Source organism: Myotis myotis, unplaced genomic scaffold, assembly GCF_014108235.1.
Source record: "Myotis myotis isolate mMyoMyo1 unplaced genomic scaffold, mMyoMyo1.p scaffold_m19_p_28, whole genome shotgun sequence".
NCBI lineage: Eukaryota > Metazoa > Chordata > Mammalia > Chiroptera > Vespertilionidae > Myotis > Myotis myotis.
Window position 1 is genome coordinate 2,350,626 of NW_023416333.1, and position 21,318 is coordinate 2,371,943.

The 21,318-nt window shown below is 46.3% G+C and overlaps 1 protein-coding gene across 4 annotated transcripts; it reads right to left on the bottom strand.

Moving 5' to 3' along the window:
• Positions 1-749: 749 nt before the first annotated feature.
• On the bottom strand, positions 750-15,084 carry ZNF614 (zinc finger protein 614). 4 transcript variants are annotated; one of them, XM_036296076.1, is made up of 5 exons: positions 14,843-15,001; positions 10,615-10,838; positions 7,244-7,370; positions 6,566-6,658; positions 750-1,472 (listed from the first exon to the last, which is right to left on the bottom strand). In XM_036296076.1, the coding sequence occupies exons 2-5, from the start codon at positions 10,627-10,629 to the stop codon at positions 1,360-1,362; spliced, it is 348 nt and encodes a 115-aa protein (XP_036151969.1). In that variant the 5' UTR covers positions 10,630-10,838; positions 14,843-15,001; the 3' UTR covers positions 750-1,359. The 4 variants fall into 4 exon arrangements, with proteins under 4 accessions (XP_036151969.1, XP_036151967.1, XP_036151970.1 ...); XM_036296074.1 differs by having other exon boundaries at positions 1,445-5,557; positions 14,843-15,084; XM_036296077.1 differs by having other exon boundaries at positions 1,445-2,957.
• Positions 15,085-21,318: the final 6,234 nt, after the last annotated feature.

The following is a 21,318-nucleotide window of genomic DNA, read 5'->3' on the forward strand; positions in this document are numbered from 1 at the left end:
GAGGTGCTAATTCAGCCTCTGCCTGAGGCCACACAGCAGGAGCCACGAAGAGGCTCAGCTGTGAAGCAATGCAAGCCGCTGCAGGGCCTTGGGCCTTCTCTTGGAAGTTCCTGGTCTGCCTGGTTCGGCTGCCGTTAGGTACATTCACATGCAAAAGCCTCTGCCGCAGCCTGGGTGGGGCGGGGTCTCAGGGAGTCAGAGGGCGGAGAAAGCAGCCATGGCCGATTCTCCGCCCAGAGTCGCGCGTCTCAGTGTTCCGGTAACGGCTGCAAGCACCTCTGAGTGAAAGCCGCCCTCAAGTTCGCTCGCTGCCGGACAGACCAGCTTCTCCCCGTATGAGACCTGGGTCCCCAGAGACTTCCCGGAACCGGAGTTCAGAGCAGTCGGGAGTTGGTGATTCAAAAAGACAGCCGCGTCCTCAGGCACCACCCCCTTTCCGCGCGCGCGAGCCTCCGTACCTCTGCACTTCACCTCCGCAGCGCCTCTGGCTCTCGGCGTGCTTTTCTTTCCTTCTAGTTGTGGAATTTACACTCAGCCAGCCTTTCTGTTGTTCTGGGTGATGTTTGCTCAGTCCTTCGCGGTAATTTTCAATTGTTGTGAGAGGCGGCGAATTCCCGGTGTTTACCTATGCCGCCATCTTAGTTGCCTTATTTGTCAAAATATATATTTTTTACAAAAAGACAAATACTGTATGATCTCACTTATATGTAGAATCTAAAACAAAACAAACTCACTGATACAGAGAAAAGATTGCTGGTTGCCAGAGGGGTAGGGATGGTCAAAAGATACAAACTTCCACTTAAAAATAACTCCAAAAATAACAACAAAAACAATAATAATATAATGTTGATCATCATTAGCCATTAGGAAAATACAGTTAAGCTCAAGATCAAATACTACTACATGCCTATTGGAATGGTTAATGTAAAATGTAACGACACCACCAAGTGCTGGGAAGGATGAAGAGCAATTAAATCTCACATATGTGGCCCTAACTGGTGTGGCTCAGTGGATAGAGCGTCAGCCTGTGGACTGAAGGGTCCCAGGTTCGATTCCGGTCAAGGGCATGTACCTTGGTTGCAGGCACACCCCCAGTGGGAGGTGTGTGGGAGGCAGCTGATCGATGTTTCTAACTCTCTATCCCTCTCCCTTCCTCTCTGTAAAAAATCAATAAAATATATATATTTTTTAAAATCTCACATATGTGGCTAGTAGAATGGCCAAAGTAGGAGACACTGAACATACCAAGTGCTGGAGAGGATGCTGAGCAACTCAGACTGCACACGTTGCTGGGAAGAATGTGAAAGAGTACAGCCATTCTGGAAGAGTCTGGTAATTTCTTATGAAGCTAAATATAACTTAACAAATGTCCCAATAATCATTACCTGTATATGTATTGCAGAGGAATAGACGTTTACATTCACACAAAACACTGTACGCAGACTTCATAGCATCAGTATGATTTATAACAGCTGAAACCAGGAAACAATACAAATCTTTCACGAGTTTGAATGGCTACACAAACTGGTATATCCAGTGTATGCATGTACTCACTAATAAAAAGAACACCATTCTCAACTCAATTTAAGAGCAATCTGCCAAGTGACAAAAACACGAAATGCTTACATGGTCCCCATTAGTAAAACATAAATTTGTATAAATAAATACAATTGATTTATATAAAACATATAAAATCCAACTATAAAAATGATTCCTATAACATTCATGAAATGCCAAAATTAAACTGATGGAAAACAGGTCAAGTGTTTGCCAGAGGTAGGTTTAGATAGAGGGGATATGAGCCTAAAAAACATTAGCACGGGGGAGTCTGTGGATTAAGCAATTTTCCATCATGGTTTTGGTTATGTGGCTCTATATAAGGTAATAAAGCTTAGAATTACAAACTTAAAAAAAATACATGTAAAGTCTAATAGAATCCAAATAAGGTTAAGAGTTTCATTAACAGTATACTACCAATGTCATCTTTCTGGATTCAATAAAAAATGGTTTTATCAGATGTTTTTACTGGGAGTAGCTGGGTAAAGAATACTAGGAAAGTCTATGGACTGTTTTGCAATTTCTTGTAAGTTAAAATAATTTCATATTAAACATTTTATAAAAATAACTTTGAAGGTGGTTTTATAAAATATTTGGCCATACTTATAAACTTGACTGGGTAAGATTAAATATGTTATATTTATAAATTTAAAATGTTTTCTTTTAAACTATTTCTGTATGGTAAATTTACAATTAAATTTCAACCCAAAGAAAGGTGAGAGCTAATCGTATGAGGTCATAGAACACTCCTTTGTTGCATTTAACAGTAAAAATAAATCAGGAGTGAGGAAAGCACACTAGTTTTTATCAGGTGAATTATCTAATGTAAAATGAAATAAAGTTAGACTTATAACAGAACACTCAGCCCAGCTGATGTTGCTCAGTGGTTGAGTATTGAACTATGAACCAGGTCATGGTTCGATTCCCATTGTTGTGCCGTCTCGATTCCAGGTAGGGGGCGTGCAGGAGGCAGCTGATCAATGATTCTCTCTCATTATTGATGTTTCTCTCTCTCTCCCCCTGTCCCTTCCTCTCTGAAATCAATGAAAAATATATTTAAAAGAAACGGAGCATGCTGAAGTTTGAGGACCATTGGTACAGATTCAAAATAGAAACCACCACCACGACCAGTGGTGTAGCAGTTTGGTCTTTAAAAAACAAAAACAAAAACCCACTCAAACATTACCCCTGTTTTCTAGCTCCTCAAGTGGTGTTTCCTTCAGTCGCGTTGCATCGTCCGGGGCCTCTTGTTGGAGGGGGTTTTTCTGTTCTTTGGCGTTGATAGCTGTTTACTATTTGGAATCAGTGAAGTTTCGGGAGTTACTGCCGCTGCCATGAACATGTCGGGCCCAGGCGCACGCATGAAACAACCGCCCATTCAGTCCGCGGCTGGCGCCGTCCTGGTCGCAATGAGAAAGGTACTGTGCTGAGCGTCCTCCAATCGGATCTTCCTCTTCCTTCCCCCGCACACTCCACACCTACTCCGGGCGACCACCCCAACCCGGCAGACCCTTAGACCTTCCCCCATCAAACTCGCACCCTCTCGTGTTGCCTAGGGGCACCCCTAACCGCTCCCTGTGGGGCGGGGGCAGCCTGGGTGAGGGGCCTGGTGTTCTGGTCTCTGGTTGTTATGGTTGTTGTGGCATTCCAGTCACTGGCTTTATATATATATATAGATTACTGCTGATAATCTTTCTTGTTTTAAAATCTACTTTGCCTGAAATCAATAAAAATTACTCCAGCTTTGAAAAAAAACAAAAAAAACCACATTACCCCTTTTCATAGAACTTCTTCCCTTTGTAAGTTCTCTGATATTTGACTAAAAGTGCTCTAAATTTAGCATGTTCATAAAGCCTTAACTTCTATATGATTTTCAAACGATGGGGTAGAATGCATCAGTGAGATTGTCAAATATAATGCAGTTCTCTTAAAGGTTGTGTCCAGTGTGAACTGTGACTCTCACTGAGGTCTTCTTTCTGGGTAGCGGCTTTCCCGTGGTTACCACATTTCTTTGTTTTTTATCGTTTGTCTGTTTTTCATACTCCTACGAACAATGAACACACCGATGATCTATGACAATCCCTGATAATAAAGTCTATCTTCCCACTGAAAGCTTTCCTCGTCTCTGTGTACACAGAATTTGTCTCAATATGCACTTTTCATACGTGTATTGAAGCCAGAAAGTTTTGTTGAGGCATATAATGAAGCTGGAAAGGCATCTTCACGTTGGACGTATCAGAGTTTTTCCAACATGTTTTCACTGACAGAAAATGTGAGGTAAGGATCACTCAAGGCACTACCACAGTCACTGTCCTCACCAAGTTAATCTCCCGGGAAATTCCTTAATCTCCTCAGGGCACACGTCTGACAACAGGCATTACCATGTTTGCATTCTCATCTGCTAGAAACACTGATGTTTAATGAGGTCCTGGTTGTCCCAGAAGGCATTCCACAGAAACTGCATTAATAGGTGTGTTGTTCCGCATGACTTCACTCACAGGTAGTGACCGTGACTCTCCATTAAAAGAATTTTCAGCTTGAGTGAATCTACCCATTTCTCGGGTGTGCGTTTTCTGATGTTTAACAAGGTGTGACAATTGGGAGAAGGCTTTCTCACAAATGCTGCACTCATAGGGTCTCTCTCCTGTGTGAGTTCTTTGGTGGACATTGAGGACTGACTTTGTGGCGAAGGCTTTCCCACATGCCTTGCACTCATACGGTTTCTCTCCTGTGTGACTTCTCTGATGGGTAATGAGACCATATTTGTGAGAATATTGTTTTCCACACTCACTACACACAAAGGGTGTCTTTCCCGTATGACATCGCTCGTGTTGTCTGAGGCTGATCTTCTGGCTGAAGGCCTTCCCACACTCATTGCATTCATAGGGTTTTTCTCCTGTGTGAGTTCGCTGATGTATAATGAGGGTGCACTTAGTGGTGAAGCCTTTCCCACATTCCTCACATATGTACAATTTCTCTCCTGTATGAGTTCGCTGGTGTATAGTGAGCTTGCGCTTCACGGTGAAGCCTTTTCCACACTCACTGCATATATAAGATTTTTCCCCTGTATGAGATCTTTGATGGACAATGAGATTACTCTTCACAGTGAAGTCTCTTCCACATTCATCACATACATAGGGTTTCTCTCCAGTGTGTGTTCGCTGATGTACAACAAGATAGTGCTGCATGGTGAAGCCTTTCCCACACTCACTGCATACATAGGGTTTCTCCCCTGTATGAGTTCGCTGATGCACAATTAGATTGCTCTTCACAGTGAAGCCTTTCCCACATTCGTTGCAAACATAAGGCTTCTCTCCACTATGTGTTCGCTGATGTGCCATCAGGTAGCGCTTCACGGTGAACCCTTTCCCACAGTCACTGCATATATAGGATTTCTCTCCTGAATGGGTTTTCTGATGTCTGGTGAGACCAGTGTTCACAGGAGAGCCCTTTCTGTATTCGTTGGTTATAGAGACTTTGTCTCGTGTTTGAGTTTTCTGATGTTGAGTGAGAATGACATTTCTGGAGGATTTCCATGAATCACACCCATGGCTTTTCTCCCCTGTATCAATGCCCCCATGGTTGATGAGCTGAGATGTCCTGATGCAGGCTTTCTCACCTTGGATGCATGCTTGGGATTTCTCTATTTTATGAGTCTTCTGATGCTTAGAGACTTGTAATTCAGTGCTGATGTGTTTTTCACTTTTAGGGATTTCCGTTCCAGTGTACAACTGTTCATGATTATCATGTAGAAAGGATTTCTCATCTCCATTAAACTCAACAGGGTTCTTTACTTCACATCTTTGCTTCTGGTTAATTAAACTTGATTTCAAAGCGTTCCTACATAATTCCAACATATGATTACGTAGTATGGCTATATTGGTTCTGCTCAGATGAAAAGTATTTCTAAGAGCCTTCCTTTCATGGCACTGTTGGATGCTCTTCAGAACTATTTGGTTGTGAGAGTGCTCTTGCAGACAACTGTCAACTTTCCTGATTCCTAGTAGAGAGAAAATAACAAATTTCTTAGAATAAAAGTGCTTAGCCCTGGCCAGTGCTTCTCAGTGGTTAGAGCATCAGCCTGTGCACTGAAGGGTTGCAGGTTTGATTCCCAGTCAAGGGCTGGTACCTGGGTTGCAGGTTCAATCCCCAACCCCAGTGGGGGTGCATGTGGGAGGCAACCAATCTATTTGTCTGTCTCACATCGATGTCTCTCTCTCTCCTTCCCTTCCTCCACTCTCTATACATCATGGAAAAAATATCCTCGGGTGAGCATTAACAAAAACAAACAAACAAAAGAATAAAAGTGCTGAAAAGATGATGTGGTGGGGACTGGCTCTTCATTGTCGACCATCCTGTCCCATGAAGACGTTAAGGTGAAGAAGTATCAGATCCAAGAAAAAAAGGAGTATGTTTAAAGCAAAACAACCACAAAGAGAAACTGTTCTTATCTCGGGAGATCCCTATGTGGAGGAGCTGTTTAGCTATCCTCAGACACCCTCAGAGCTGTGAGCCCTTCTTTTTTTTTTTCTCTTTAAAAAAAAAAATATTTTTATTGATTTCAGAGAGGAAGGGAGAGGGAGAGAGATAGAAACATCAATGATGAGAGAGAATCATTGATTGGCTGCCTTCTACACGCCCCCCACTGAGGATCAAGCCCGCAACCTGGGCATATGCCCTGACCGGGAATCGAACCGTGACCTCCTTGTTCATAGGTCGACACTCAACCACTGAGCCATGCTGGCTGGGCAAGCCCTTCTCCTACAGTGGTTCTCAACCTTCCTAATGCTGCAATCCTTTAATACAGTTCCTCATGTTGTGGGGACCCCCAACCATAAAATTAATTTCGTTGCTACTTCATAACTGTAATTTTGCTACTGTTATGAACCGTAATGTAAATAGCTGATATGCAGGATGTATTTTCATTGTTCGCGACCCACAGGTTGAGAACCGCTGGACTAGACTATGACTTCCAGGGCCACTCCCTAGCTGGTCCTCACTCACTCACCTGGACAGCTTCCAGCATAGATTTCATCCTCTCTTCGTGGTTCTTTTCCATGTTCCAACTTGGACAGAGCATCTGGTTTGGCGGTGTGATACCCTGATCAGGAGAAATGACACATGACATAGATAGTGACTTGGATACGGCACAGTATGTGAAGATGGGAAATATTACAATTTCTCATATGCAAAGTAAAAGTTCTCTTTCAGGATAGAGGAGATTATACCCCTTTGTTTGGGGCCAGAGGGGAGACTGGAAATCTGCTGACTCCTCAGAGGACCACAGTGACTACAAAGCTTTCATCAAGTACTAGAGCAGTGGTTCTCAACCTTCCCAATGCTGCGACCCTTTAATACAGCTCCTCATGTGGTGGTGACCCCCAACCATAAAATTATTTGCGTTGCTACTTCATCACTGTAATGTTGCTACTGTTATGAATCGTCATGTAAATATCTGATATGCAGGATGTATTTTCATTGTCACAAATTGAACATAATTAAAACAAAGTGATTCATCGCAAAAACAATATGTAATTATATACGTGTTTTCCGATGGTCTTAGGCGGCCCCTGTGAAAGGGTCGTTCGACCCCCAAAGGGGTCGCGACCGACAGGTTGAGAACCGCTGAGCTAGAGTAAAGGCCAGTGACAGGGCACCTCTAGGTGACACAGGGGGCCGTACTTACCCAGTGAAACCAGATTGTTATAGTTCTCCAACATCACGTCCCGATACAGTTCTTTCTGAGCAGGGTCCAACAGCTGCCACTCCTCCCAACTGAACTCCACAGCCACATCCTCCAGTGTCAGCAACTCCTGTAATAACACGGTCCTGTTTACTGTGCTACCCACTCCCTTTACTAACATGGAAAATGCATGAGGACAGAGGTTCTAGTTTCTACCACGTAGCCTACAGCTATATACTTTCCTCAAATATATTTTAGCAAAAACAAAACCCTATCTTTCTCTCTCTATATGTAGTTTAGCACGTATTTCCAAAAGAGTATAGCATCAACAAATGTAATGTATGCCTACTTATAGTTTCTAAAAGAGAAGAGTAATGTAGAAGCAGTATTCAAACATCTAAAAGCTGTTTGAATGTACAAATAACATTGGGAGGAAGAAAGTATTCCTACATTACAATAAAACTCCACAACCAGAATTTACAAGACAACTGTTTTTATATATATATTTATATATATATATATATATATATATATATATATACACATATACGATTTTTTTACAGAGAGGAAGGGAGAGGGATAGAGTTAGAAACATCGATGAGATCGATGAGAGAGAAACATGGATCAGCTGCCTCCTGCACATCCCCCACTAGGGATGTGCCTGCAATTGAGGCACATGCCCTTGACCGGAATCGAACCCAGGACACCTGAGTCCGCAGGCCAATGCTCTATCCACTGAGCCAAACCAGTCAGGGCAAGACAAGTGTTTTTAATAAGTATTAAAAAATAACAGAGCCCTAGCCCGTTTGTCTCAGTGGATAGAGCATCGGCCTGCGGACTGAAGGGTCCCAGGTTCGATTCTGGTCAAGGGCACATGCCTGGGTTGCAGGCTCAATCCCCAGTGGGGGGCATGCAGAAGGCAGCCAATCAATGATTCTCTCTCATCATTGATGTTTCTATCTCTCTCTCTTTCCCCCTTCCTCTCTGAAAAAAATAAAAATATATTTTTAAAAAATAAATAAAAAACAGAAATTATACATGGTATGTCTAAAGCCAAATAGACCATTAAAGTTGATTAGGATGATTTTAAGGGGAAAAAATTATAATAAAAAAACATACACACACACATATATATATATATACACTAATGGACAGATGAATAGTATATTAGGTACACTGTAGTGACCCGGAATATATAACTGAAGAAATATCAGAAAATGCAGCAGATGGAGAAGAGAATAAAAACATAAGGAAGAGGTTATTAAATATGAACATAGCCTAGCTGATGGGTGAGTGTCGACCAATGAATTAGGAGGTCACGGTTCAATTCCCAGTCAGGGCACATGCCTGGGTTGCAGGCTGGATCCCCAGTAGGCGGTGTGCAGGAGGCAGCCGGTCAATGATCCTCTCTCATCATTGATGTTTCTATCACTCTCCCCCTCTCCCTTCCTCTCTCTGAAACCAATTTAAAAAAAGAATATAGCATCAACAAATGTAATGTATGCCTACTTATAGTTTCTACAAGAGAAGAGTAATGTAGAAGCAGTATTCAAACATCTAAAAGCTGAAAATTTTCAGTACTGGTTAAACACTGCTAACCTCAGATTCAGATATCCTAACAAATTCCGAACAAAATGTCTATACCTAGACACATAAGACTGAAACTATACTACAAAAAAAGGCAAAGAAAAACTCTTAAAAAGTACTGAGAGACAAAAGACAGTTTACGTAAAATAGAAACAATAGAAATCAGAAAGAATGGGGTATTATCTTCAAAGTTCTGACCTGAGTATCCAAAAGGCCAGACACGAAGGCCATTTGGTACTGAACACGTGACTCTTTCATGGAGCATTGGCTCCTCCCAGCCACCATGTGGCAGTGCTCAGGAGTATTGCCAATCAGGAGGCTCGCCTACACTTCGGCATCCAGAGCTGTTATTGAGGCTTCATGATAAATGCACGATTTACTGAGTTACTGACCTCGTGGCTGGACTCAGTCTCCAGGTCCTTCCCCTTCCTAGAAGTCACACTGATGTCAAATGGCTCAAAGCTACTACCCTCTAATCACCTGGTTGGTTTCTGGCACTGAAACAACCTCTGTCTTGAGTCACCGCATTAACACAAACGATAAAGTGTGGTCCCAGTGGCCCAGAGTGAATAGCTCATATCACACAGGTAATTTAAAGGATTTAGAGCAACTTCCCAGGAATCAGAGACAAATGTCAGGCAGATTCCTTATGCCTTTTCTAGACACTCACACCCCTGTGCAGTGCCCTTCCCTTGAGCATGGGCTGGCTAGTAAATTGTGTCTACAACAAATTAAACTCATAAGTCAAGGCCCCACTGTACTTGGTTAGGTCCCCGTTTGGGAAAAACTTACTTCAGTTTTCCTTTACACGCTAACACAGAACACTTCTGGGGCCAGATGTGTGGGTTTTCCACACCAAGAAATTCTGGCACTAACTGCCGGGAGTTAGTGCAGATGTCACAGGTTAAGGGTTCATTTCCGCACGATTGTCCACACTTCAGACACCAATCTTAAGTAGTGGGTCTCCAGGAAACCCACTGTCCGATTGACTACAAATCTGAGGTTCCCGTAACCTTCTACTTGGGTTCAATCATTTGCTAGCACAGCTCACAGAACTCAGAGATAGTGGAGGCAAAGTGACAGCTGATGTGACCCATGGAAGCCACCACATCACACATTATGTTCCAATACTAGTCATTTAGTATGACCCCAACCAACAAAATTTTCCTGATCTCACTCTGTCCTAATTTCAAATTTAGAGTCTAAGTTAATTTATCCAGAACCCAATTATCCCAATTTATCCTTTATTTAGTTGATTTTTTAAAATATATTTTATTAAAATATATATATATATATTATTGATTTTTTACAGCAAGGAAGGGAGAGGGATAGAGAGTTAGAAACATCGATGAGAGAGAAACATTGATCAGCTGCCTCCTGCACACCCGCTACTGGGGATGTGCCCGAAACCAAGGTACTTGACCGGAATCGAACCTAGGACCCTTCAGTCCGCAGGCCGATGCTCTATCCACTGAGCCAAACCGGTTAGGGCTATTTAGTTGATTTTTAAAAATATATATTTTATTGATTTTTTAAAGAGAGGAAGGGAGAGGGATAGAGAGTTAGAAACATCGAGCTGCCTTCTGCACACCTCCTACTGGGGATGTGCCCACAACCAAGGTACATGCCCTTTACTGGAATCGAACCTGGGACCTTTCAGTCCGCAGGCTAACGCTCTACCCACTGAGCCAAACCAGTTAGGGCTTTTTATTTATTTATTTATTTATTTTAATGTCACCACACACCTGTAAGAAAACAAAGAAAAGGTAAAAGAAAGAAACAATTACCTGGGCTCCCATCATTTTCTTCTGTGCTCAGGAAATACTGAGTTACATGGATTCTATGTATGTTGTGTCCTCTGCATCTGCCGTGAAGTTCTTAGAGGTAGACATGTAGGTATCCAGTTAAAGTTGTCCCCAGAAATGATGGTACCCAAGTCTAAGAGCCTTCTTTTCCTTCCTTCATTCCTTTACTTGACGCTTCTTACTATTGGGGAGCCAGGACCTGTGGGCTGAGGAGCAAATTGACTTTGAGTGGACATTCCTTCTGGGCCCAGATGTTGTCACTGTTACCATATACTTTGCTTAAAGAAAGGACCCCAATATTCTTTTAAAAAATATATATATATATTTTATTGATTTTTTTACAGAGAGGAAGGGAGAGGGATAGAGAGTTAGAAACATTGATGAGAGAGAAACATTGATCAGCTGCCTCGTGCACACCCCCTTCTGGGGAAATGCTTGCAACCAAGGTACATGTCCTTGACCGGAATCGAACCTAGGACCCTTCAGTCCGTAGGCCGAAGCTATATCCACTGAGCCAAACCGGTTAGGGCAGGACCCCAATATTCCGGTGTCCCAGAGGCTTTCACCCTCTAGGACAATGTCCATAGTTAGACATTTGTTAGTCTGGCAGTTTCTTTCAAAACTAAACATACTCTTATAAGATCCAAAAAGCACATTCCTTGATATTTACCAAAATGATATGAAAACTTATGTCTACTCAGAAATCTGATTATAGATGGTTATAGCATCTTCAGACAATCAAATATTACTCAGCAATCAAAGGAAATTAGCTATTAAGCAATAAAAAAACAAGCAGAGCTGGTTCCTTGAAAACATAAACAAGATTGATGAACCTGTAGCCAGATTCATCACGAAACAAAGAGATTCAAATAAATAAAATCAGAAATGAAAGAAAAGTAACAACTGACATCACAGAGATACACAGGATTCTAAGAAAATATTATGAACAACTATATTGCACCAAACTGGACAACTGGGTGAATTGGATAAATTCCTAGAAATATACAATCTTCCAAAACTGAATCAGGAAGAATCAGAAAATCTGAATAGACCAATTACAACTAATGAAATCAAAGCAGTAATTAAAAAATACCTCCCACTGCTGGTGGGAATGCAGACTGGTGCAGCCACTGTGGGAAGCAGTATGGCGTTTCCTCAAAAATTTAAAAATGGAACTCCCATTTGACGCAGTAATACCACTTCTAGGAATATATCCCAAGAAAACAGAAACACCAATCAGAAAGGATATATGCACCCCTATGTTCACAGCAGCACAATTTACCATAGCTAAGATTTGGAAACAGCCTAAGCCCCCATCAGCAAATGAGTGGGTTAGAAAACTATGGTACATCTACACGATGGAATACTACACTGCTATAAAAAAGAAGGAATCCGCCAAAACCGGTTTGGCTCAGTGGATAGAGCGTTGGCCTGCGGACTGAACGGTCCCGGATTCGATTCCGGTCAAGGGCATGTACCTGGGTTGTGGGCACTTCCCCAGTAGGAGATGTGCAGGAGGCAGCTGATCGATGTTTCTCTCTCGTCGATGTTTCTGACTCTCTATCTCTCTCCCTTCCTCTCTGTAAAAAATCAATTAAATATATTAAAAAAAAAAAAAGAAGGAATTCTTACCATTTGCAGCAGCATGGATGGAACTGGAGAACATTATGCTAAGTGAAATAAGCCAGTCAATGAAGGAAAAATACCACATGATCTCACTCATTTATGGATAATAAAGACCATTATAACCTAATGAACAAAAAGATAGCTACAGAGGCAGAGAAGCATCGCACAGACTGTCAAATTACAGTGGGAAGCCTGGGGAATGTTGGGGGGAGAGGGTAAGAGATCAATCAAAGAACTTATATGCATGCATATAAGCATAACCAATGTACACAAGACACTGGGGGCGGGGGGGTAAGGGCATGTGCTGGGGGTTGGGGAGGCCGGGGGAAGGTCAATGGGGAAAAAAGGGGACATATGTACTACTATTTGTAATACTTTAAACAAGAAAATAAAATTAAAACAACAACAACAACAACAAAAAACCTCCCAGAAATCAAAGTCCTGGACCAGATGGTTTCACAGGTGAATTTAATCAAATATTTAAAGAAGAATAACACCTATCCTTCTCAAACTATTAAAAAAATTCATGAGGAGAGAACACTTCCAAGCTTATTTTATTAGGCCAGCATTATCCTAATAACAAAGCCAGAAAATCACACTACACAGTAAGAAAATTAAAGGCCAGTATCCCTTGTGAACAAAGATGCTGAAACATCAACAAAAGATTAGCAAACTGGATCTAGCAATATATTAAAGAGATCATACACCATGATCAAATGGGATTTATTCTAGGAATGCAATGCTGGTACAATATTAGCAAATCAATAAAAGTGATACATTACATAACCATAATGAAGGAAAAAAATCACATGATCATATCAATAGATGTAGAAAAAGCATTTTATAAAATCCAGCATCCATTTATGATAAAAAAACTCAGCAAAGTGGGAATAAAGGGATCAAAACTCAACATAATAAAGTCCATATATGACAAACCCATAGCCAACATCATACTCAATGGGCAAAAACTAAAAAGTGTTTCCCTTAAGATCAGGAAGAAGACAGGGATGTCCACTTTCACCGTTCTTATTCAATATAGTGCTGGAAGTCCTAGCCACAGCAATCAGACAAGAAGAAGAAATAAGCCCTAACCGGTTTGGCTCAGTGGATAGAGCGTTGGCCTACAGACTGAAGGGTCCCAGGTTCGATTCTGGTCAAGGGCATGTACCTGGGTTGCAGGCACATCCCCAGTAGGGGGTGTGCAGGAGGCAGCTGATCGATGTTTCTAAGTCTCTATCCCTCTCCCCTCCTCTCTGTAAAAAATCAATAAAATATATATTTTAAAAAAAGAAGAAATAAAAGGCATCCAAATTGGAAAGGAGGAAGTAAAACGGGCATTATTCACACATGACATGATACTCTATGTAGAAAACCCTGTATACTCCACCAAAAAATGACTAAAACTGATAAATGAATTCAGTAAGGTAGCAAGATGCAAAATTAATATTCAGAAATCAGAGGCATTTTTATAGGACAAGAATGAACTATCAGAAAGAGAAATTAAGAAAACAATCCCACATACAATACTGCAACAAGTGAAAATAAGGTACCTCGGAATAAATTTAACCAAGCAGGGAAACGACCTCTACCTGGAAAATTATAGGATACTGAAGAAAGAAACTGAGGGAGATACATATAAGTGGAAACATACCCACGTTCATGGATAGGAAACATTAACATCATTAAAATGTCCATACTACCCAAAGCAACATATAGACTCGGCGCGATTCCTATTAACAATGGCATATCTCACAGATCTACAACAAAATATTCCAAAAATTCACATGGCCTCATAAAAGACCCCAATAGCCTTAGCAATCTTGAGAAAGAAGAACAAGGTCCCTCTCCAAGGCCCCCCTTTTCTCCGACTTCCCAGTGAGCCAAAGCTGCCCCGCTTAGGCGCTCTCCTGTTGCTTCTATCCTAAGCCCTTCCTTGGTTCGCTGTCTCAGCTTTATAATAAAACTTTCCCAAAACAAAAACCCCTACTCCTCCACTTCACTCCACGGTTCCCTCTTGAACCCTTTTTGGTTCCAGTTCGGACTAGGAACTCGCCCCTCAGGCATCAGTGGGACAGGACACAGGTTTTTAGGACGGACCAGCACTGGAAGGAGTGACAATGCTTTGGGTTAACTGGGGGCGGGCATCCTTCCGGTCTGTTTCCGGGAATCCAGGTTTGAGCCCGAACATAACGATACTGGGGGCCCCCGACCTGTCAACAGTGACGACCCCACCAGGCGTCTCTACGACGAGTCCTATATTAAACCACAAACATGCCCCAGAAACCAAAAGGGGCACCCCCAAACCCGGGCTTCTCTGCCACTGAGCACGGCGTCCGCTGACAGACTTTCCGCCCCCACTCTCACCCACAAGCGGAGCGACCCCCGTGGACCTCACACCCAGAGAGAGTCGGGTTCCGGGGGGTGACTTCTTCGCACCCTCAGTCCCTGCCCGCCCGAGTTCCCGTCACCAACGGCCAGACCCCTTAGTGACGGAATCCGAAAAGATCCCCAACCACAACGGTCCACACGCTCGCGTGTCACGGAGCTCCGCCAGCCGAGAATCCGAGCCCAGAGCTCGACTCACCGAATCCCGCGCCGCTCGGGACACCGCGGGCAGGGACGGAAGGCTGAGCCCGCGTCCGAGGCCGCTTCCCATTCGCGGTTCCTAAGGACGCTCATCGGCTGCCTGGCACCAGGGAGTTCCGCGAGGACCGCCCGGCGACGGCGGACTTCCTAGTTCCAACTGTGGGCCCCGCTCTATGACGTACATGGCCACGCCCACCCCGGCGTTTGTGACCGGAGCGGCCGTGACGGCTGTGGGAAGAAACGGCGATCATTCTTGGCCACCACGGTGCTGTGACCCCCTCGCTGGACGGACGGTCCGCATTGCCGTGTTGTCTGTAAGGGTATAAAGGCGGTGCCTATCCGAGGGCCACGAGGCGCGCTCCTCCCACTGGGGCACAAGGAAAGATGGCGGCGCCCTCTGCGCACCGAGTAGCTGAGACTGGACGCTGGGCGCCATGGGCGCGGCCATCTTGGACGAAGGCAGGTGTCCGTACGGCAGAGTTGGCTGAGGTGTCGGATGTTCTCGGATGCTTCTAGAAGCCGAGATATCGCCGGAGAGGTAGTGGGCACAGAGTTGACAAAGGAGCGGTCATTTATTTATTTATTTTTATTTTTTAAAAATATTTTTTGTATTGATTTCAGAGAGGCAGAGAGAGTTGGAAACATCAATGATAAGAGAGAATCATTGATCGGCTGCCTCCTGCACGCCCCCTACTGGGGATCAAGCATAAAACCCGGGCTTGTGTTCTTGCCGGAATGGAACCCAGGTCCCTTCTGTCCGCAGGCGGACGCTCTATCCATTGACCAAAACCGGCCAGGGCAGGAGCGGTCATTGAAAGGCTTAGGTCTGCCGACAGGGCGGTTGTGTGTGGAGTGGATAAGGCATTTGTAGTTTAGAAGGAAGTCCATCAGAATGATGATACCCTCGTGGGAGGGGACACATAGCTTCCTCTAGTGCAGAAAGGGATGAAGTGACAAAAATAAATGATGATGGTGGGGCATTTGGGAATATGAAATTATGAGATGACACAATTATCATACTTTGACCAGTTTCCAACTAAAAAAGGGCACATTTTAAAACGTTATGTTTACGCAGGGAGTGATGGGTCTGTAATTAGAGCAGTGGCTCTCAACCTTCCTAATGCCGCAACCCTTTAAGTTCCTCATGTTGTGGTGACCCCCAATTTCGCTGATACAAATTGAACATAATTAAAGCATAGGGATTCATCACAAAAACAATATGTAATTATATATGTGTTTTCCGATGGTCTTAGGCGACCCCTGTGAAAGGGCCGTTCGACCCCCAAAGGGGTCTCGACCCACAGGTTGAGAACCGCTGAATTTGAGTCTTTGAGTAGATCCTTTACAGAAGGCAACCTGGATCCATTTAAAATTTTTCATTTTCTTTGACCCAACGATTCTAATTACAGCAGGTTATTTGGTTAAAAAAAGGTATTTTCTATTAATCACAGCTGCTTTTGTAATTTAAAAATGGAAAAACTTAAAAATATAATGATAATTTGAGTATCTTGGTAAATTATGAAATATCCAGTTAGCATAACTGTGAATAGCAATTAAAAACAATATACTAAAAACAAACCACACCAATATACTACAGCCCTAAACAGTTTGGCTCATTGGATAGAGCGTTGGTCCATGGACTGAAAGGTCCTGGGTTCAATTCTGGTCGGTTGCAGGCTTGTGGGCACCAGGGGGAGGCAACCAGTCAGTGTCTCTATCACATCATGTATTCTCTCCCTCCCTTCCTGTCTATAAAAGCCAATGGAAAAATATCGTGTGAGGATTAACCAAAAAAAAAGAAAAAAACACCACCACCAATATACAGTTGTCAGTATAAAAAAAAGATATTATTCAGAGGACAAAAAACAGATCTGTAGACTGTATCCTATCTAATAAAAGACAAACATGGTAATCCGCGTACGACCGCTACCCTTCCCATTGGCTAATCAGGGCGATATGCAAATTAACTGCCAGCCAAGATGGCGGCCGACAGCCAGGCAGCTTGAAACTAACATGAGGCTTGCTTGCTTCAGTGACGAAGGAAACCAACGTTCCCCGCCTGCCTTACCGGCCTCTGAGCCTGCAGTTTGAAACATTGTTACAAATATAGAAGCTAAACAAAACCTCAGAAATCTGCTTTCAGCGAGCGGGGATCTCAGAGCTGGAGTTATACATTGTTTCGATTATAGAACCCAAGCAAACCAGATACCTGCTTTCAGCAGCAGAGGCCTCAGAGCTGGAGCCAGAGCTAAAGCTGGCCAAGAATAAAAAAGAAAAAGAAAAAAAGGAGCAGTTGGGAGCTTCAGCCCTCAGCCTCTCACCCAGGCTGGCCAGGCACCCCAGTGGGGACCCCCACCCTGAAGGGTGTGTGACCAGCTGCAAACAACCATCATCCCCTCACCCAGGCTGGCCAGGCACCCCAGTGGGGACCCCCACCTTGATCCAGGACACCCTTCAGGGCAAACCAGCCAGCCCCACCCATGCACCAGGCCTCTATCCTATATAGTAAAAGGGTAATATGCCTCCCAGCACCGGGATCAGCAGAGCCGAGAGGCCTCCCGGCACCGGGATCAGCGTGACAGGGGGCAGTGCCCAAACCCCCTGATCGCCCTGCTGCTCTGTGTGTGACAGGGTAGAGCCATAACCTCCCCATCGGCCCTGCCCTGAGTGTGAGAGTGGCGGCACCCCAACCCCCTGATCAGCCCTGCTCTGTGGGTGATAGAGGGCGGCACACCCCCCCCCCCCACGGGCCCTGCTCTGTGTGTGATGGGGTAGAGCCATAACCTCCCCATCAGCCCTGCCCTGAGTGTGACAGTGGCGGCACCCCAACCCCCTGATCGGCCCTGCTCTGTGGGTGATAGAGGGCGGCGCCCCAACCCCCTGATCCGCCCTGCTCTGTGTGTGACGGGGCGGTGCCCCAACTCCCCTATCGGCCCTGCTCTGTGAGTGACAGGGGGGAGCTCCCCAACCCCCTGATGGGCCCTGCTCTGTGCATGACAGGGGCGAGCTCCCCAACCCCCTGATGGGCCCTGCTCTGTGCGTGACAGGGGGGAGCTCCCCAACCCCCTGATTGACCCTGCTCTGTGCGTGACAGGGTAAAGAGCCCCAACACCCCTGATGGGCCCTGCTCTGTGCGTGACAGGGGGTGGCGCCACAACCTCCCCATCGACCCTGCCTTGAGTGTGACAGGGGGCGGTGCCCCAACCCCCCAATCAGCCCTACCCTGGGCGTGACTGAGGGTGGCATCGCAACCTCCCAATCCGCCCTGCTCTGTGCATGACAGGGGGCGGCGACCCAACTCCCCAATCGACCCTGCTCTGAGCCCGACCAGGGGCTGCACCTAGGGATTAGGCCTGCCCTCTGCCACCCGGGAGCAGGCCTAAGCCATCAGGGCGTTATCTCCCGAGGGGTCTCAGACTGCGAGAGGGCACAGGCCAGGCTGAGGGACCCCCCCTTCCCCCCGAGTGCACAAATTTTTGTGCACCGGGCCTCTAGTCTATATAATAAAAGCTGAAGTGACCGTTAAGGTGGAACAACCAGAATGACTGGTTGCTATGATGCACACTGACCACAGGGGGCAGATGCTAAATGCAGGAGCTGCCCACTGGTGGTCAGTGTGCTCTCACAGGGGGAGCACTGCTCAGCCAGAAGCCATGCTCATGGCTGGCAAGCACAGTGGTGGTGGTGGGAGCCTCTCCTGCCTCCGCGGTAGCGCTAAGGAGCAGCAAGCTGAGCTGTAAGGAGCAGTGAGCAGGCAAGCAGTAAGGAGTAAGGGGTCCTGGACTTCAAGAGGGATGTCCAACTGCCGGCTTAGGCCCAATCCCTGCAGGGAGCGTGCCTAAGCTGGCAGGCAGACATCCCCCAAGCAGTCCCAGACTGTGAGAGGGCATAGACCTGGCTGAGGGACCCCCTGACCCCAGTGCATGAATTTCATACACCAGGCCTCTCATGTATATATACTATGACCCTGTTATGACAAGTCATAAATGCTTGTCTTTTTGAAAATTGTGATTGGTTAAATAAAACATTTATTTTGGATTATTTTAGGATTTTTGTACACATGGGTAGAAAATATGAGTTTTCACATCCCAATTTTTGTGATTCTCCATTGTAAGTATATCTTTACTAGAGGCCCGGTGCACAAAAATTTGTGCACTGGCGGGGGGTGGGGGTGTCCCTCAACCCCACTTGTGCCCTCTCACAGTCTGGGACCCCTTGGGAGATAACGACCTGCTGGCTTAGGCCCGCTCTCGGGTGGCAGAGGGCAGGCCCAATCCCTAGGTGCCTGCCCCGCAGCTCCTGGTCGGGCTCAGAGCAGGGCTGATTGGGGAGTTGGGGCACCGCCCCCTGTCATGCACAGAGCAGGGCGGATCAGGAGGTTGCGATGCCACCCTCAGTCACGCTCAGGGTAGGGCCGATTGGGGGTTGGGGCGCCGCCCCTTGTCACACCCAAGGCAGGGTCGACAGGGAGGTTGGGGCACCACCCCCTGTCACGCACAGAGCAGGGCGGACCAGGGGGTTGTGGTGCCACCCCTGTCACATACAGAGCCGGCCGATCAGGGGGTTGGGGCGCTGCCCCCTGTCACGCACAGAGGAGGGCCCATCAGGGGGGTTGGGGCTCTGTACCCTGTCACACACAGAGCAGGACCGATCAGGAGGTTGGGGAGCTCCCCCGTCACACACAGAGCAGGGCCGATCAGGGGGTTGGGGAGCTCCCCCCTGTAACGCACAGAGCAGGGCTGATCAGGAGGTTACGATGCCACCCTCAGTCATGCTCAGGGTAGGGTCGATTGGGGGGTTGGGGCGCGGCCCCGTCACACTCAAGGCAGGGTCGATGGGGAGGTTTGGGCGCCGCCCCCTGTCACCTACAGAGCAGGGCCAATCAGGGGGTTGGAGCACTCCCCCCGTCACACACAGAGCAGGGCCCATGGGGGGGGTAGGGGCGCTGCACCCTGTCACACACAGAGAAGAGCCGATCAGGGGGTTGGGGCGCCTTCCCGTCAGGAACAGAGCAGGGCGGATAGGGAGGTTGTGGCCCCGCCCCCTGTCACACACAGAACCGCAGGGCAATCGGGGTTTGGGCGCTGCCCCGTCACGCTGCTCCATGGGCCAAGAGGCCTCCTGGCTCCGCTGATCCCAGTGCTAGGAGGCTTCGCTGCTCCGCTGATCCCGGTGCTGGGAGGCCTCGTGGCTCCGCTTGACACAGGGGCAGTGAGGCCTCGCTGCTCCGCTGATCCCAGTGCTGGGAGGCCTCACTGCTCCGCTGATCCCGGTGCTGGGAGGCATATTACCCTTTTACTATATAGGATAGAGGCCTGGTGCAGGGGTGGGGGCTGGCTGGTTTGCCCTGAAAGGTGTCTTGGATCAGGGTGGGGGTCCCGCTTGGGTGCCTGGCCAGCCTGGGTGAGGGGCTGATGGCTGTTTTCAAGCTGGCCACACCCCCTTCAAGGTGGGGGTCCCCACTGGGGTGCCTAGCCAGCCTGGGTGAGGGGCTGAGGGCCATTTTCAGGCTGCCCGCACCCCCTTTAGTGTGGGGGTCCCCACTGGGGTGCTTGGCCAGTCTGGGTGAGGGGCTGAGGGCCATTTTCAGGCTGGCCGGCGACTGAAGCTCCCAGCCTCTTCTTTTTTTTTCTTTTCTTTTTTTTATTCTGGGATTTATTCTATAATTAAAACTTTTTTGCTGTCACTGAAGCTGAGAGCTGGCTCCAGCTCTGAGGCCACTGCCTGCTGAAAGCAGGTATCTGGGGTTTGTTTAGCTTCTATAATTGAAACTTCGTTGCTTTCGGAGCTCAGAGCCAGGCCACGGCAGGTGGGAAACCTTGGCTTCCTCCATCACTGGAGCAAGCAAGCCTCCTGCTCACTTCAGCTGCGTGGCTGCCAGCTGCCATCTTTGTTGGAGGTTAATTTGCATATCACCCTGATTAGCCAATGGGAAGCGTAGCGAAGGTACGGTTAATTACCCTTTTTATCTTTTATTAGATAGGATACACACACACACAGAGCCCTAGCAGATTTGGCTCAATGGATAGAGTGTCAGCCTGCAAACCTGGGTTTGATTCTGGTCAAGGGCCTATACCTTGGTTGCAGCTCCTCCCCAGACCTGGGCTTAGTCAGGGCTCATGCAAGAGCCAATCAATCGATGCATTTCTCTAACATTGATGTTTCTGTCTTTCCCTCTCTCTTCCACTCTCCCTAAAAATCAATGGAGGAAATATCCTTGGGTGAGGATTAAAAGATATATATATATATATATATATATATATATATATATATATATATATATATATATATACTAGAGGCCCAATGCATGAAATTTGTGCAAGAGTAGGCCTTCTTTCCCCCGGCTGCTGGCACCAGCTTCCCTCGGCCTGGGCCTCCCTCTTTGGGGCGATCATGGGGCGATGGCCAGGCCCTGACCAATCACATTGCACCCGCCTTGGCTGGCCTGGCGCCAGTGGGTGTCATAGCATGGTC